We start from the raw sequence: 17344 nt of genomic DNA, 5'->3' as shown, positions 1-17344 counted from the left end.
GATGACACTTTTTCAATAACAGGCCACATGTCCTGTGGATACACATTATGTGTTGTTAATGAAGTGGTTTCCACTGTCTTCTGCATTGTGATCCCATTGAACATTGCTGATTCCTCCACTTTTACGGGCACCCAAGTACAAGAGGGTGCACCAAAACACTGCCTGCTCTCCTGTCCTCCTCGACAAGACTGTCCGCAGAATGGGTGAGACTCCTTAATACCAGAAGTCATTGGTTCCCATTTTTATTGAATATTTAAGCAGTGGCTGCATTCAACCCTGAGATCTAGGATGTTATGGTTACTAGTAAAAGAAATTACACATAGACCACAGCAAATAGTGCTTGTAATGAGTAGTGATAATTAATATGTTCATTTTTATTACATTTAAGCCACCATGCTATTTAGTATTCTGTAAATGCCCAGCATGCAGCTGCTACACACACACACACACACACACACACACACACACACACACACACACACACTTACTTCATTCATCTTGATATGTGTGACTGAGTAAGGAAAGAGCCTACTTACTTTATTTTTTGTCAATATAGTAGTAATACATGTACATAATACCTAAACAGAGCACCAGTAGCTTATTTTTCATAGAAGTGGTGTTTTTATGCATAATAGAAAAATGTTATCGAACACAGTGTATTAAAGACTGTTACAACAACAACACGGACAGAAAAAATACCATTTTATTATTCACAGAACAAAAATTGTGGCAATGTCTGACTTCTATAAGTTGCATGATGTCATGTCCTCTGCACCTGAATGTGGAATTTGCATGCTGGCATTGACTGGACTTCAGCTGTCACCATACTATTGATACCAAGATTAGACAAAGCACCACGTATCAGTCCACAAGTGAATGCTACATACTGTAAAAAAACATTCATTTATGAAATAAACCAACATTTTTTCCCTAAAAGCATCATACTATAATGGAACAATTTCAATCACAGAAATGAAGTAATTGTGGATTTTTAATCAAAGTGTAAAAAAATGCTAACTACTATTACTTGCAATATCAAAGATTTTCAGATAACAAACAATGACTGTGTAATAGTCCATATAATATTAACTGTAATTACCATTAAGGAAACTATGGGCTTACAAAATAAAAGGGCATTGGCATACAAAATTTCATTGTTTGCTTTAACTCTATTTAGTGAGATTACATAACAATGTAGATATTTTATAGCTGGACACACTTGTAATTTGTGTACATACCCTAGGAGCTAGTTCAAGATACTGGCGACCTGTTGACAGTCTAGTTAGAAATCGGAATGCATTATCTTGGAGTACATATACGCCTTGATGATTGGTCCTTAGATTATCAATCTGTTTCTTATTGATGGATGACCAAAAATCAGTACATATAAATTTCATGGTATCAAGTTCATCTTTGAATCGTGGCCACTCTTTTGTTAACCTGTTTTAAAGTAAACAGGAATATTAGTTTACAATCAGAAATCACCTTCTCAAAATTATAACTATACAAGGTTAAAAAATAATCCAAATCCAACTACTACAAGTGGAAAATAGAACTTCTCAGTAGCCTGTAATAAAGTAACTCCCCCCCCCCCCCCCCACACACACACACACAGCACAATACAGACTTGGGCAGGGGGTGGAGGGTGGGGAGATGAGTGCAGGCAGGAACACTGGAGAATAAAAATTATTGGTACAGCTCCAATATGACACACATACCGTATTTACTCGAATCTAAGCCGCACTTTTTTTCCGGTTTTTGTAATCCAAAAACCCGCCTGCGGCTTAGAATCGAGTGCAAAGCAAGCGGAAGTTCTGAAAAATGTTGATAGGTGCCGCCACAACTAACTTCTGCCGTCGAATATATGTAGCGCTACACAAGCATGCTTTGTAGTTTGTGGGCACAAAGATAAATACTGGCGCCAAAACCTCTGCATCAGTAAATAAATTTAAAAAAAAAGGTAGAAGACGAGCTTTTTCTTTTCTCCGCCCCGAGTTTCGACCACTGCATTTTCATACATTATCCAACGAAGTAAATACAAATTCCGTATTGTTCATCTTCGAATGTAGCAGAATTTCAATGTACTACGAAAATTGGACTGGCAAGACTGTTACGGATGTTTGTCAATATGGCCAACTCTACATTCCGATATTTCACTGTAAAAATACAGCAACCAGCCACTTTTTATGGTTGTGGCCACGGAGCTCAACAGTCCAAATAAAATGGACAAATTGTTATCTACGTTCCGAGTTTTTTTCCTACCTGTGAGAAGAGATGGTTGCTAATAGGAACCTGATGAAATGTGAATCACATGCAGTATTCTCTTCACCATAAGAATAATACGAATATAAACATTTTGCCATGTATTCTTTCGTGTTTGCTCCTATCTCATTTAAATCCTGTCTGCGTAATAAACTACGAAACTAGAGTGGGACAACAGCAAACGCGGAAGAATATACGTACCGTGTCATGTTTATATTCGTATTATTCTTATGCCTAATAGTGATACAGTCAGGAATGAAGCACGGCAACTGACTACATTTTATATGTAAGATGACTAATTTCTGTGCAGAATTTGATGTACTAAAGAAGCGGCCGCAAAGATTTTCAAACGGAGCAAAATTTTCGCGAAACTCTCGTTCAGAACATGTTCTATCATACGCATGTTGTATCATACGCATTTGGTTCTTTTTGATCATTATCAAAAAAAGCAGCAGTGTAAGTAACAACAAATAGCAGTCGCTTGCCATTGTTTCGCTAATGAGACGATTCCTCTTTTATTTTATTTTTTTATTTTTTTTTTAAGCGGCGGTAGCAAACACAAAAGCAAGTCATGCCGCGGGCGGCGACAGGCCGTAAACACGCACTATCAAAATGCGACAAACAATGCATTACACAGTACAGTAATGCATTTTCAGCTTAGAGTGACGTAAACACATATAACAAAGAAAACGGCACTGATCAGATCTAAGCAAAATAAGCAATCGATTCAAACCAGACGAAGCACGTGAAAAAGGAAGGGTATCCGTATAAATACGGATGGAGCGCCTGACGCATAGCAATGGCTACCTGGTAAAGCTTAACTGCAAGGAAAACGGCACTGATCAGATCTAAGCAAAATAAGCAATCGATTCAAACCAGACGAAGCACGTGAAAAAGGAAGGGTATCCGTATAAATACGGATGGAGCGCCTGACGCATAGCAATGGCTACCTGGTAAAGCTTAACTGCTAAGCTTACGACTCGAACCAAACTACTGTAGCTGTATCGTCTTTCATTCGACGTAAATTGTGTCTCATATTACAATGCACCAACTTTGTTTCGATTTGAAGGTGCGGCCTAAAACTTTTCTCTCCCCTTGAATTTCGAGTCTCAAATTTCAGGTGCGGCTTAGATTCGGGAAATTTTTTTTTTTTTTCCTTGATTTCGCGTCTCATTTTTCGAGTGCGGCTTAGATTCGAGTGCGGCTTAGATTCGAGTAAATACGGTATTCCTTTAGATGATAAAATCCCATATTTTTATTTGAGAAGTATACCGTAAACCGACTTCTGCACATTGTACTTCTTTGAAGTTCTAGTACTTTTCTCACATACTTCCCTTGAGGCAAAAGTTAGGAGTACAGAGGCTTCTTTACTTACTCTCTCCTTTGAATGAGATTCAACAACAGTCCCCAATGTTACCTGTAATTTTTTTCTTATTTCCTAAAGGAAGCAGATCGGTTATTAACCAGATATTGTCAATAAGTGAAACACAAGCTCAGATTGGGAAGGAAATCAGTCATGTCCCCAAAGAAAATGCTCTGTATACACCTTAAGCAATTTAGGGAAACCACAAAAAAATCTGAATACAGGTGGCCAGATCTGAATTACTATTCTTAGATTTTTTCAAAGTTTGGTTTGTTGTTAGCATTTTACTGTTAACTTTCATACCGCCTTGAACTCTACACTGCAGAGCAGCCAGTGTGAGGACTGTGAAGTAACCATCACTTCTTCCACCCTTCACATTCCTTTCTTCTATAACTCATCATGATTAGCTTTTCCCTCAGCCCATGAATATAAGCAGAATTTGTTATCGCATCATTACTACTTTGCCTCCAAAACAGTGTCATATAGAAATAATGCTTACATTTATAGCTAACATGGCATTGTGGGGTCACACCGCAGTTTGTTCACTTGGCACTGCTTTTTTATATCCATCTGTGGAACTACAACTGCTGTTTCTCCATAGAGTATTGTCTGTCTGCAATGGGTGTGGACAGACATCAAAGTAAACAGTACTACTTGCTCAAACCATTACAATTTCTGCTAACTGACAGTTCAAATGAAAATGCAACAGTGGAGGAAGCATGCAGAATACGTGGAAGAGAATACGTCCTTACTAGCTACCCCAACTGCCAGTTTCAATGATCCCAAATATAGTTGTCCATGCTATTTATTATAAAGTTCTGTTTACCTTTTCTCCTTTCCTAAAAGATCTTAACTCCAAGTTTCAAAAGTCTTTAATTTCTGTGTGACAGTCCATCTGCTGCATTTGATTAAGGAGTTAACTATTCTGTGTTTACACTTCATTGTGCACTATCCTTTTCTACAGAAAGAATAATATTGAAAAAGTATTGTATATCTAAAAACAAAGATGATGTGACTTACCAAATGAAAGTGCTGACAGGTCGACAGACACACAAACAGACACAAACATACACACAAAATTCTAGCTTTCGCAACCAACGGTTGCTTCGTCAGGAAAGAGGGAAGGAGAGGGAAAGATGAAAGATGTGGGTTTTAAGGGAGAGGATAAGGAGTCATTCCAATCCCAGGAGCGGAAAGACTTACTTTGGGGGAAAAAAGGACAGGTATACACTCGCACACACACACATATCCATCCGCACATACACAGACACGAGCAGACATTTGTAAAGGCACAGAGTTCGGGCAGAGATGTCAGTCGAGGCGGAAGTACAGAGGCAAAGATGTTGAAAGACAGGTGAGGTATGAGCGGCGGTAACTTGAAATTAGCGGAGGTTGAGGCCTGGCGGATAACGAGAGGAGAGGATATACTGAAGGTCAAGTTCCCATCTCCGGAGTTCTGACAGGTTGGTGTTAGTGGGAAGTATCCAGATAACCCGGACGGTGTAACACTGTGCCAATGGCTTTCCGCTCCCGGGATTGGAATGACTCCTTACCCTCTCCCTTAAAACGCACATCCTTTCATCTTTCCCTCTCCTTCCCTCTTTCCTGACGAAGCAACAGTTGGTTGCGAAAGCTAGAATTTTGTGTGTATGTTTGTGTTTGTTTGTGTGTCTGTCGACCTGCCAGCACTTTCATTTGGTAAGTCACATAATCTTTGTTTTTAGATATATTTTTCCTACGTGGAATGTTTCCCTCTATTATAATCATATCATTAATTTGAAAAAGTATTGTGTTTTATATGATCCAGCAATTTGAAAAATTGTCACTTTCAAAATCACAAAGAACAATTTCCAGTCAACAAACAGCCACTGAAATAAAAATTAATGATGATCTGACAAAGTTATTCACTGCATTCTGGTGAATTTCTATTAAGCTGCCCATCACTTCACCGTAAATTTGCAGAAGTTTTCTATCAGCGAGTACCTATTTCAGAAAACTATTTAAAAACAGAAACCAGATGGCAGTTATAAGAGTCGAGGGACATGAAAGGGAAGCAGTGGTTGGGAAGGGAGTAAGACAGGGTTGTAGCCTCTCCCCGATGTTGTTCAATCTGTATATTGAGCAAGCAGTAAAGGAAACAAAAGAAAAATTCGGAGTAGGTATTAAAATTCATGGAGAAGAAATAAAAACTTTGAGGTTCGCCGATGACATTGTAATTCTGTCAGAGACAGCAAAGGACTTGGAAGAGCAGTTGAATGGAATGGACAGTGTCTTGAAAGGAGGATATAAGATGAACATCAACAAAAGCAAAACAAGGATAATGGAATGTAGTCTAATTAAGTCGGGTGATGCTGAGGGAATTAGATTAGGAAATGAGACACTTAAAGTAGTTTTGCTAATTAGGGAGTAAAATAACTGATGATGGCCGAAGTAGAGAGGATATAAAATGTAGACTGGCAATGGCAAGGAAATCGTTTCTGAAGAAGAGAAATTTGTTAACATCAAATACAGATTTAAGTGTCAGGAAGTCATTTCTGAAAGTATTTGTATGGAGTGTAGCCATGTATGGAAGTGAAACATGGACGATAAATAGTTTGGACAAGAAGAGAATAGAAGCTTTCGAAATGTGGTGCTACAGAAGAATGCTGAAGATTAGGTGGGTAGATCACATAACTAATGAGGAAGTATTGAATAGGATTGGGGAGAAGAGAAGTTTGTGGCACAACTTGACCAGAAGAAGTGATCGGTTGGTAGGACATGTTTTGAGGCATCAAGGGATCACCAATTTAGTATTGGAGGGCAGCGTGGAGGGTAAAAATCGTAGAGGGAGACCAAGAGATGAATACACCAAGCAGATTCAGAAGGATGTAGGTTGCAGTAGGTACTGGGAGATGAAAAAGCTTGCACAGGATAGAGTAGCATGGAGAGCTGCATCAAACCAGTCTCAGGACTGAAGACCACAACAACAACAACATAGCCTTAAACTGAATATTTACCATGAGATGCACATTTTTTGATGGGAAGGAAACCAAATGGTCTCTTATGTAAACTGTGGCCTCTCGGGCAAGAAAATACATCCCCAGTGTGCACCAGTTTAGAATACTCAGTCCTTAAGCAATTTAAACAAAGAAATACTCACCCTTCAAACAGAGAATATTTAAAGGCAATCAATGTAAAAGTAATCATCTTGTGGCTTGGTATTTTATGGCCATTTACAGACCACCTGAAGCTTTTTTTTTAAACACACAAAAGAATGTCTGTGTCTACTACATCACAAAGCAGACCGTGGGTATGTTCAACTGACTAAAATTGCAGTGTGGCTGCATTGTGGGGTTTGAAGGGACTAAACTACTATGGTCATTCAATTTTAAAACAGAAAGAAAAGGAGGCACTGGTGAGGAGTTGAGGTGGGGTGGGGGCTAATAAGAAAACTGGCATACGATTGCAATGTAGGGTTTTAAGGGACCAAACTACTATGGGCAGTCAAATTTAAAACAGAAAGAAAAGGGGGGGGGGGTAAAGAGAAAATTGGTATAGGACAACCATCAGCCACAAGAAGGGTTAAGAATATATTAATAGTAAGGAGGAGGAGGGGGGGGGGGACTGAAAAATGAGAGATTACAGGGGTAGCTGTCAGCTGAGAAGAATTTGTAGCCCAACTGACCAGGCTACCACACATACTTACCAGGTCAACAGAGTCAACAAGTCAGTTATCTCATAGTGGTACTAAAACATTTTTTACGAAAAAATTAAGACTCAGAGTAATATTAAAATTGAGTTGGGATGTCAAGAGCCAAACCAGCCATCCAATTGGGGGGAGTGGCAGCCGCAAGTCCCCTGGTGCTAAAAATGCAGCAGAAGGTGAACCTTCTCCTTCATTTGACAGCCAGTAAGACAATAATATGAAGGTTTTGTAAAACATATACAGTCCACTCTGACAGATAAAATTTAAAATCCGATTTGCTGTCTGGACATTATCAGCCACACAAGTGTGTCTCAGCCTCTGCAAAGCTCAACGTGTGATAGCAAAGATGGGGAATGCCACAAAATATGACAGACTGTCAGCGGAGCACCACAAATATAACCTAGTGGGGCAGTTTGTCGTACGATATATCCAGAGATCAGATTGGTGTGACCAATATGGAGGCAGCAGAAGATTGTGAATTCATACTGAGATGGACAAAAGGGAGACTGCAAAGTACTTGTAAATTCTTTTATAGTTCAAACTTAGGTTATGGCAGTGATGCTCCATTCTCTGTTCCACACCGCTATGAGTCTGATGTATGTATGTCAGATCCCAGTACGCTTATTTTCAGAGCATCCTTCCCGATGGTCTCCTTGGTGAGCTGAGCCACGAGTTATTTCCTCGTGATCCTAATATGACATGGAGAACCAGAAGACTACCACCATCTTCCCATTATTGTGAACGTCTCTGAGGAGACCTAGTATATGCTAGGAATAACAGTGAGTTACAGTCTATAAGCTGCTCCATGGTGTCCCTGCAGATTAGGGAAGTCCACATGACTGGATGCAGATGTAGTAAAGGCCACATTTTCCATCAGTTCTAACATCCACTACATAACTGGGGTGTTATTAAAATTCCTGACCAAGACCATTTTCCCAAAAGTCTTACTTGTTTTTCATGAAATGGGGCGCTGAATTGGAAAGTCTGGATGGATACAAACGTGTGGTCTAGCTAAGGAGTAATTGGTAGTGTCCGATTCATAATGGGGAGACTCCTTTCCTTTACCAGTGGAGGCTGACCACATGGCTCATCCAGAACATAGTTGTCATGAAACCGATATCCCACAATGGTATATCAGGTCTAGGGACACAATGCTAATGGCACTGTTGATCCATAGGCCAGACTTTCATAATCTGAACATGATAAATAGTCAGCACCACAGCAGATGTTTCTGAGACAACTTAGGATATTAAGTTTTAACTGTTATGTCCATTTAAGCTGTCATGTGTGGGGTAACTCAGTTCAATAGTCATCAAATATGAATCCTAAGGAGTAAAGTGACTTGACCATACTGAACAGCTCATTATGTAGGTATACACTAGTGTCCCCAGCCTACCAAGTTTCCTGCACTCGCTTTTGACATGCTTCTGATAGGCAGCCCACAGTGTGTTTATATGACTGTCATGTTCCAGGACTTGTCTTTACTGTAATGTAGACTTCTTAAGTCATGCTATTGGCACAACTCTGTGCAGATTTGTTATGAAGATTGTTATATGTTTAACCTGATGAACAAAATCAGTTGTGACACAATAAACACTTAACAATACAGCTGTGGCAGTTTCTTATTAATATTAGCATATTAATCTACTCTCTTTAATGGGCAAACTGTGTGGATACTGCTTTAACATGTTACTGAAAGAGTTCCCTGCTTTTAAAGGAAATATTTTGATCTGTATTTACCAAGTTATAGTTCCTATCACTGCATGGTTATTGATTGTGTAATTATTTGGCAGCACAGCTGCTATTTTTTCCAGAAAAAATAACTCCCACTCTGACTCCATGGCAAAACCAAATAAGACCTAGATTTAATGGTAGTGTACAATATTTTGTCACAGAGCAAACTCAGCAGTTCAACAGCCATGACTTTCAAGTCTGCTTCATGATCCAGGTAATTTGGGTTTCTTGTATCATCTGTACAATCATCTCACTGCTAACTCCCTATATCTGTCAGCCACCCATTCCCTGACATCCCTTATATTTTTTTCTCTCTGTTTTGTCCTATACCATTAGTCTACTTCCCTACTACTTGCCTCTTTATTCCTTTCCCCTCTAACTGCCTACCTCAGTTACATCATGATTCTAGTTACAGATGCCACTGTTGTTAAGCAGCAGGAAGCAAGTTGGTAAGAAATACATAGTTTCCTAGCTTTTCAAAGCCAAGTGGTGTTGACATTTCAATTTCCTGTTTCTCTTTGTTTCTTTGTACCCACAATGAATTTTTCTTTGGCATAGCATTTTTTAAATTAAACGTGAACATTAAAAGTGCCTAAATCAATAAGTAGACCCTACATTATACGACCATGAGTAATTTTTCAAATTTGAAGGCATTGTTCTATTTCCAGTGTTTTGATGACATAAGTCAAGAACAACTCAGTTGAAAACATAACAGCTAAGATAAAGTAGTACAAAAATTATTGTTTCACATCACAGAGAGAGTGCTAGTACTGAGGCTAACCCAGCTCTTTGGAGAGGAACTGAAATATATTGAGAGCACAATTTAAAATTTAGCAAATACTGCACAATGTCCCAAGAGAGCGATTTGTTTTACTATAATGACAATCATTACTTAAAAAATCAACAACAGAATAAAAATGGGGTAATGTAAACACTAGAGCTTCACCTACTCCCAAAATCAGACTATGCACAGTACACACAAAGCAACTGATTCTCTAGTGCCAGTTCTCAAATAGCATGGAAGTCCATAAGGAAAAACAATTTCCCTCTGACTACAGGGTATTCAGGATAGATATTACTGTCATACGATACATTTGTGTAACTAAGTAACTCTCAGTTCTACATTCCACACAACACACCTGCTGCTTGACTTAAATTCTAAGCAGCTGCACACAACAGATTTATCATCATCCCTTTGAAAACAAAGACAGACTAAAATTGTCACATAAACTGTGCAAACAAATACAGTCAGAAAAAATGCCTAAAATTTTCTGGAGAAGTAATAAAATCAAGCCACAAACATTCTGTTTTTATGTGACGTTACTGTGAGGAACATGTCCCTTATATGGTGCCATACATGAAAATCAGAAAGTGGCCAGCTATACGAGAAATCTGTGTGTGTTCCATTTGCAATAATTCAAGGCATGTTGAAGAAGGGGGATTGCATCCAGAAAGAATCACACATTGCGACCCGATAAAGATAATCAGTGTTTGCATTTTAATCACAAAAATACTTAGCCTACTTGGGTCACACAAATATTATGTTCTGATCAGCTAAGGAGACAACCATGCTTTTATTGCACATAGAAAGAGGGTAATAGGAAATTATGTAGTATGCCTCCATAAAAAACTATGCTATTAAGGAAATCTAATTACTGATCATGCTAATTAATAAAGAAAGCAATGTAGAGGTTTAATGTGCTGTAGACGGTTGAATGACTAAAGACAAAGCACAAGCTAGGATTTGAAAACAAATAGGTCACACCCTTTCATAGTAATCCTCTAAGCATTAGAAAAATCACAGAAAATCAAAATTTGAATGGCCAGACAGGGATTTGAGTTGCTGTAGGCCTAACTCTCAAATATAAGTCCATGCTAATTAACTGTACCGGTAGTGATGGGAGGAGAGAATACTTCTTGTCAACTGAGTTAATGGCAATATATTGGACTGCTCTGAAACAGACTATACTACAGAAACAGCAACACTGTGGCAATTGCCAATTGTAAGAAAAATGAATTTAGACACTAAGAGGACTAAAAATTTGTATAATTTCCAGAAAATAAATTTACATTTTCTACAGGCAGTGCTCAGAAAAATTAAGAATAAATTGGAGGGGAGGTTAAGTTTAAATGAATGCTGACGATGGAAAATGCGGGAAGGAATTATGACAATATTATGGAAAAGAGAGGTTGCACCTCACCATCCATGTGTGAGAGCATTGCATTTGTGTGAACATATTGATTGATTTTAACAAGAGAGTAAAACAGCTTAGGTCTAACCCGCCACTGCCCGCACCTAAACTAGGTTTATTGTGCGCTATTGCTCCCTGTATATCTAGTAAATCCAACCAGTGCCCTTAAATAGTGCAAGGAGTCCCTCTACCAGTCTTTTGCTAGACACAATTTCTTCAGGTCTAGTTGTCCCGAAGATTCTGTATCTTTTACTCTCCAATGCCATGCATTCAAAGATTAGGTGTGATGCAGTTTCTTCACCTCCATCACAGATCCTACATTTAGGGTCCTCTTCCATTATACCCATTGTGTGTAGGTGTTTTTTGAAGTTCCCATGGCTGGTCATCAGTCCAGTCATGAGTTTGATCTCTTTCCTGTTCAATCCCAGGATTACAGAGCTTCTTTTAAAACATGGTTTGGGCATCATTACCTTACCATGTTTTTGTTTATGGACCTTGGTCCAATATCCTACGTGCTGTTTCCTAAGCCAGTTCCGTAGTTCTAATTTGTTCATAGCCTTGGTGGTTGTCAAGACAGGTTCTGGTCCAATAAATGGAATTGTTGGCCCCATCCTAGCCAATCTATCGGCTTGTTCATTGCCACAGATCCCTGAGTGGCCATGGACCCACACTAGGTACACCCTATTGCTTCCCCCTAGCTCCACCAGAGCCCTGTGACAATCTGCAACAATCTTAGATCTTGTTGCAGGAGCTGCCAATGATTTTAGGGCTGCCTGAATAGATGTAGGTGCACGGTCATTGAAGCACCTACTCATATTCTCCTCCACACATGCCCTGGTGTGAATATATACATGCGTGTGTGCTTTTTGTCTAATACAGAAGAAGGCTTTTTGTCCAAAAGTTTACTTGTTTAGAATTCTTTCTGTTGTGCCTCTCTGCAAGTCAATATTTACATATAGGGTGAATAGCAATCTATCTTTTTCATAATGTTGCCTTGAATGTTGACTCAGTAGCATTAGACAAGGAATTTAAAGTGATTGTGTGGTCACTAAATCTGCAAGTACAATCAGTTGGGATGGACAAATTCAAGACTGAAAAGGAAGGGGGTGGGGGAAGGGGGACCAAACAGCGGAAGAAGCATGGTGGAAACACCGAGTAAAGTGGCGAAGTACCATTAATACCCCAACCCGACCAGATGTTGGATTGAGGGGAAACGAAGATGATGAATGTATTGTGGGACAAATTATGATTCACAGTTACAAAAATTTGGACGAATACATACATAGTTAGAAATGATACATCCCCAGTGTTTACTAGTATTGTCACCAAAAGCCCCTACTAGCAATTGCAAGTGTTGCAAAATAGGTTTAAAACAAAGTGTACGTTCTACAGATGTCGAATGCAGCACATTTTACTATTACTGAGGTAATTCATGAAGTGTTCAATGTTGTTTTAAGGGTCTCCTATCACAAAGTCTCTCAAGTGTGCAAGGGAAGCAAGATAACCATTACTCATCATATTAATGTAAATTAAAGTATACCTCTTCCTCCGTCCTGTATATGTGTAGCACAGTATCAAGGCCATTTTAAGGTTCCAGCAACACATGACACCATTTGGAACAATACAGCTGTAAGGTTTCTATATAGATCTTGTTATTATTGGTAGCGGCTACTTGGAAAGCCAAGCTATCGCCTCAACAGCATATAAAATGTTCTGAGAATACAAAAATGTCTTCAACTCTACGTGATTTACTAACTTCTAAAAGCTTGCATGTGATGAGTTAAACTTTACATTTGTAATCTTGCCCTTACTTCTGCTCTTCTTCCCCCAAAATATATTTCTGCTGCCTCTAATTATATGATTTGTTACATAACATCAGAAGATCTGCAGGTAATGTCATTATTTTCATTACAGGAATCATGTTGGATCTTATCAGTTTTCAATTTAATGCAAACACTGCCATCTGACACCACACGACAAAAACATTGAAATGTTATATTGGTCTTAAAAATATCTATGTTTGTGAGTACAGACCTACTGTTAAAGAGTCAAAACTGGAAGCATTTAACTCATACAAGTGCTGAACTAATGATTTGATCACATACAGTTCAATTAAAACCAGAATATTGATAACTTGAGTCTGTCCAGAAAAATAACTTGTACAAAGGTATAAAAAGCTACTATTCTTCCCTCACTTTGTAGGTACATTTATTAAGAAGGTTCTGTGACATACGGGTCAACGGAAAAAATTAACATCACAATACTTTGGAGAATATATCTAGGCGTGTAGAAAACTTCAAATTTTTGCACAATCTCGAAAATTCATAAAAAAAAGACGACGAGATGCACATCTATTTCATATCGTACATTTTTTACATTATCATGACCGTCCGAAGTTTACGTGAACTGGACGAACCAGGGTCATAAAAGCTAGTTGCTGCACTAGCACAAACGCCCAGGCTAGCACATAGTTTACGGATTATAAATCTGATTTACACGGGTAATCCATTAGAATTTTATACCTTATGCCCAGTGCTTTAAGGGGATACGGAATCGGATTTTGGGTTAAAAAATCGAATTTTTTTTTATTGGCGTATTATATTCTGCCATGTTTCCTCTTTAAAATGACGTATCATACATAGCTCTACTACAATTATAACTATTTTATTTTTATATATTTGTGAGATCGGGTATTGCGCTCTTCACAGTGGTATAATGTTCGCTATGTCAAATATCTGGGAGATGGTGACTCTAAAGCATTCAAAGAAGTTTTGGAATGCAAACCATATGGGAACAGTGTAAATATAAGCAAACTTGAATGTATAGGACATGTGCAGAAGAGAATGGGTGCCAGGCTGAGAAGGTTAAAATCAGTTATGAAAGGGAAAAAACTAGATGATGGGAAAACCTTGGATGGCAGAGGAAGATTGACTGATTCCATAATAGACCACATTCAGAACTGCTATGGCCTTGCAATCAGGCAAAATACAGGCAATCTTGAAGAAATGAGGAGAGCTATATGGGCTTTATATTTCCACACCGCATCCACGGATGAGCATCCACAACATGGTTTGTGCCCCAAAGGTGAAAACAGCTGGTGTAAATACAATAGGGGACTAACAACAGGAGAGAAATACATTCACCACCACAGTCTACCATCAGCCATCATGGCAGAAATAAAGCCCATTTTCAGAGATCTGGCTGACAGAAGTCTTCTGATGAAATGTCTTCACGGAAAAACGCAGAACCCCAACGAGTGCTTGAATAGTGTGATATGGCATCGTCTCCCAAAAACAGTGTTTGTCGGAATTAATACACTACATTTTGGTGTGTATGATGCTGTGGCAACCTTCAATCTTGGAAATATAACTAAATGCCAGGTCCTTCAAAAGTTGGGTATGTGTGTTGGTTCCCGTACGGTACGTGCTATGTTCTTTTTAGATCAGCACAGACTAAGGCATGCTGATAATATAATCAAGACATTAGTGAAAAAAGCAAGACAGGTGCAGAGGGGTGCCAAAAGAAGACTTGAAGATGATTATGAAGACTGTGAAGGGGGTATTAGCTACGGATCAGGAATGTTTTAATCTTCTTTCTCCGTTTCCCGTAAGTTTACTTTTTACTTCATCTAGGAACATTATCTCAGGTACTGGTCAACCTAGAAGTCTGAAATTTTTATGACGTAGTGACATAGGTCCCTATTACATACTGAAACAACGATTTTTTAATTACTTGATTTACAAAAGACTTAGGGGTGATAGTCTAGTAAAAAGCGATGGAAAAAATTTACTTAAAAATAAATGTACAATATCTCTGTAAGAAAATACTTTGACAATAAACTGTTGTTTCAGTATTGTTGTAACATATGAATGCACATACAGTAAAATTTTTACCTCTCTGTCTCCAGTAGTTTGTGAGAAAATGTTCCCTATAGTAGGCATATATTAACATTGCGGGGATAGGTGATTCCGTATCCCCTTAAGAACTATATCATAGCATAAACTACAACGCACTGAATTTTTCGGTAAGCTGTGAAAATCCTGTTGGATAACAGACTTCCCGGCTATCACAAAGATGATTTTTCATAACGCATCATTCGTATGTGTTTCACATTTTGCACAGAGCTGTTACCCAGCAATTTTCTCGACAAATGACACTTAACTCTGCGTTCACGCACCTTTCAATAATTCTATATCCTGACGAAAATCCAATGTATTCCAATGTTGACAGGTCCGATGCCTAGAAGAAATTAATTGTTACACTATGCTGTCATCACAACACATTTTATTAGCACCAGAATTATATCACTCTTCTACCTGTTTATCTTTCTCGCAATCTTTGAAAGCATAGGCGACGAGTTCCGAGTGAAGGTATTCAAACAACGCTTCGTCTGCCATACTCTTCTTTAATATAAACAGTTAATGTGTATGTAACGATGAAGTTAACCAAACATCTCTTCTCTCACTGACAATCTGACGTTTTCAAAACAGGCACTTGATAGTCTTTGGTTATAGGTTAGAAGAGTAGGAATGTCTATGGAGTGAGCATTGGCGCAGAATGAGATTTCTGGTTGGTTGGTTCAGCGGAGGGGACCAGATAGCGCGATCATCGGTCCCATCGGATAAGGGAAGGAAGACGGCCGTGCCCGTTCAAAGGAACCATCCCGGTATTTGCGTGAAGCAATTTACTGAAGTCACGGAAAACGTAAATCAGGATGGCCGGACGCGGGTTTTAACCGTCGTCCTCCTGAATTTTTTTCGACACTGGGACGAGAAGTGACAGGAAACAATAATACTTTGTTCGGTTTTCTACTGCACTTATTCAAGTTATCGAATTTCTGTTCTAATTAATGAGGTTACTATGACGCTGTAAATGGTGCCTAACTGTCACGATAAAAAACACATTTGGAACTTCCTGTTACAGCAAATACGTTAAGTGATTTGCACTATCTGCTTGTTCATTATTATTTTCAATTTTTCTTCATTTACCCTTCTGCATTTTCTAGACAAGTAAAATATCTATAATATTTTTCGCCATCTCATCAGAAAAGTAAAAAAAAATCTATGCTTGAATTTTTGAGTAACTGAAGAAGTGACACCCACAATTTTTTTTAGGCTTTCTAATTACTTACATTACAATTACACTGTATAGAAATCTGTCTTACGCAGAAATACTTAGATACACACAAGGTTACGAGAACCTGTGTAAACTGGAGGAAATTAATCAAACTGTCATGTATAAATATTATATCCATATGAACAGAGCACCAATATGAATACACTGACTGGCAGTTTACTCAAACACACTTGCAAATTTATCCAGCAGTCGTCTTGAAAAACTATGGCCATGAAATTATATCTACAATACAAGACTTTATGATATCGTGTCTCACAAAAAGTGTGGTAATATCTACATTCCTGTGGCGCCACTCAAGCGATGCCACTTTTATCCATGCCACAAAAGTTAAAGTTGCTTTAATTTTGTGATGGCACTTGTCTTCACCCACCACCAATTAGCATCTTTTGACCCTCATCTTGTGTCTGAATCCCAAAGCAGTCACAATATTTTGTTTTTTATGTCAACAATTTTTCCATGTGTGTATCAACAACTGTACAGTTTACTGAACTGTACATGAAGCGAGTTTGTTCATGGAAAAACAAAAAAAGAGGGCTACAGATGCAGTAGTTTGAGCATTGCTTGAAATTGTGGAGCATATGTAGGAACATGTCCCCATATTTGATTTATTTTTTGCAAAATCTAAAATAAGCATTTAAAATGCCTACATCAGTGAATATAACAAAGAGTTAAAATCCTGTAATAGTCAATTTACACTTGCTATCATGTCATCACATTGGATGTACTTACACTGTATGTCACACCACATCAAGTCAGTTCTTGTCATGTGATCTCAACTTGCTTGGTTGTCCTCAACTGTTTGCAGTCTAAAACAAAAAAAGAAAGAAGTAATGAAACAGATGTAGTTTAATAACTGATTTCAACCATGGAAACTAATGTAAGAACAATGAAATGCAATATGGAGGATGAGTTAATGGCTGTGTATTGGGAGGAAATGAACTTTTTTGTGTGTGGGGGGGGGGGATGGCAGGA

The 17344-nt window shown here is 38.4% G+C and overlaps 1 protein-coding gene across 1 annotated transcript; it reads right to left on the bottom strand.

Annotated features, from left to right (window-relative positions):
- Window positions 1-685: 685 nt before the first annotated feature.
- On the bottom strand, window positions 686-15744 carry LOC126259561 (trafficking protein particle complex subunit 6b). The gene is made up of 4 exons (XM_049956457.1): window positions 15553-15744; window positions 15414-15475; window positions 1239-1440; window positions 686-886 (listed from the first exon to the last, which is right to left on the bottom strand). The coding sequence occupies exons 1-4, from the start codon at window positions 15631-15633 to the stop codon at window positions 761-763; spliced, it is 471 nt and encodes a 156-aa protein (XP_049812414.1). The 5' UTR covers window positions 15634-15744; the 3' UTR covers window positions 686-760.
- Window positions 15745-17344: the final 1600 nt, after the last annotated feature.

Source organism: Schistocerca nitens, chromosome 5, assembly GCF_023898315.1.
Source record: "Schistocerca nitens isolate TAMUIC-IGC-003100 chromosome 5, iqSchNite1.1, whole genome shotgun sequence".
Taxonomy (NCBI): domain Eukaryota; kingdom Metazoa; phylum Arthropoda; class Insecta; order Orthoptera; family Acrididae; genus Schistocerca; species Schistocerca nitens.
Note: the sequence above shows the minus strand (reverse complement) of the source record. Positions and strands in the feature narration are given on the sequence as shown.

Bases quoted from the DNA above. Each gene is read 5' to 3' on its own strand.
- LOC126259561 (XM_049956457.1), bottom strand. From the start codon at position 15,633: ATGGCAGACGAAGCGTTGTTTGAATACCTTCACTCGGAACTCGTCGCC. The intron at 15,476-15,552 runs GTAGAAGAGTGA...AATTTCTTCTAG, and splicing joins ATTGCGAGAAAGATAAACAG to GCATCGGACCTGTCAACATT. The intron at 887-1,238 runs GTATGTACACAA...GTTTTTTTACAG, and splicing joins ATCTTGAACTAGCTCCTAGG to TATGTAGCATTCACTTGTGG.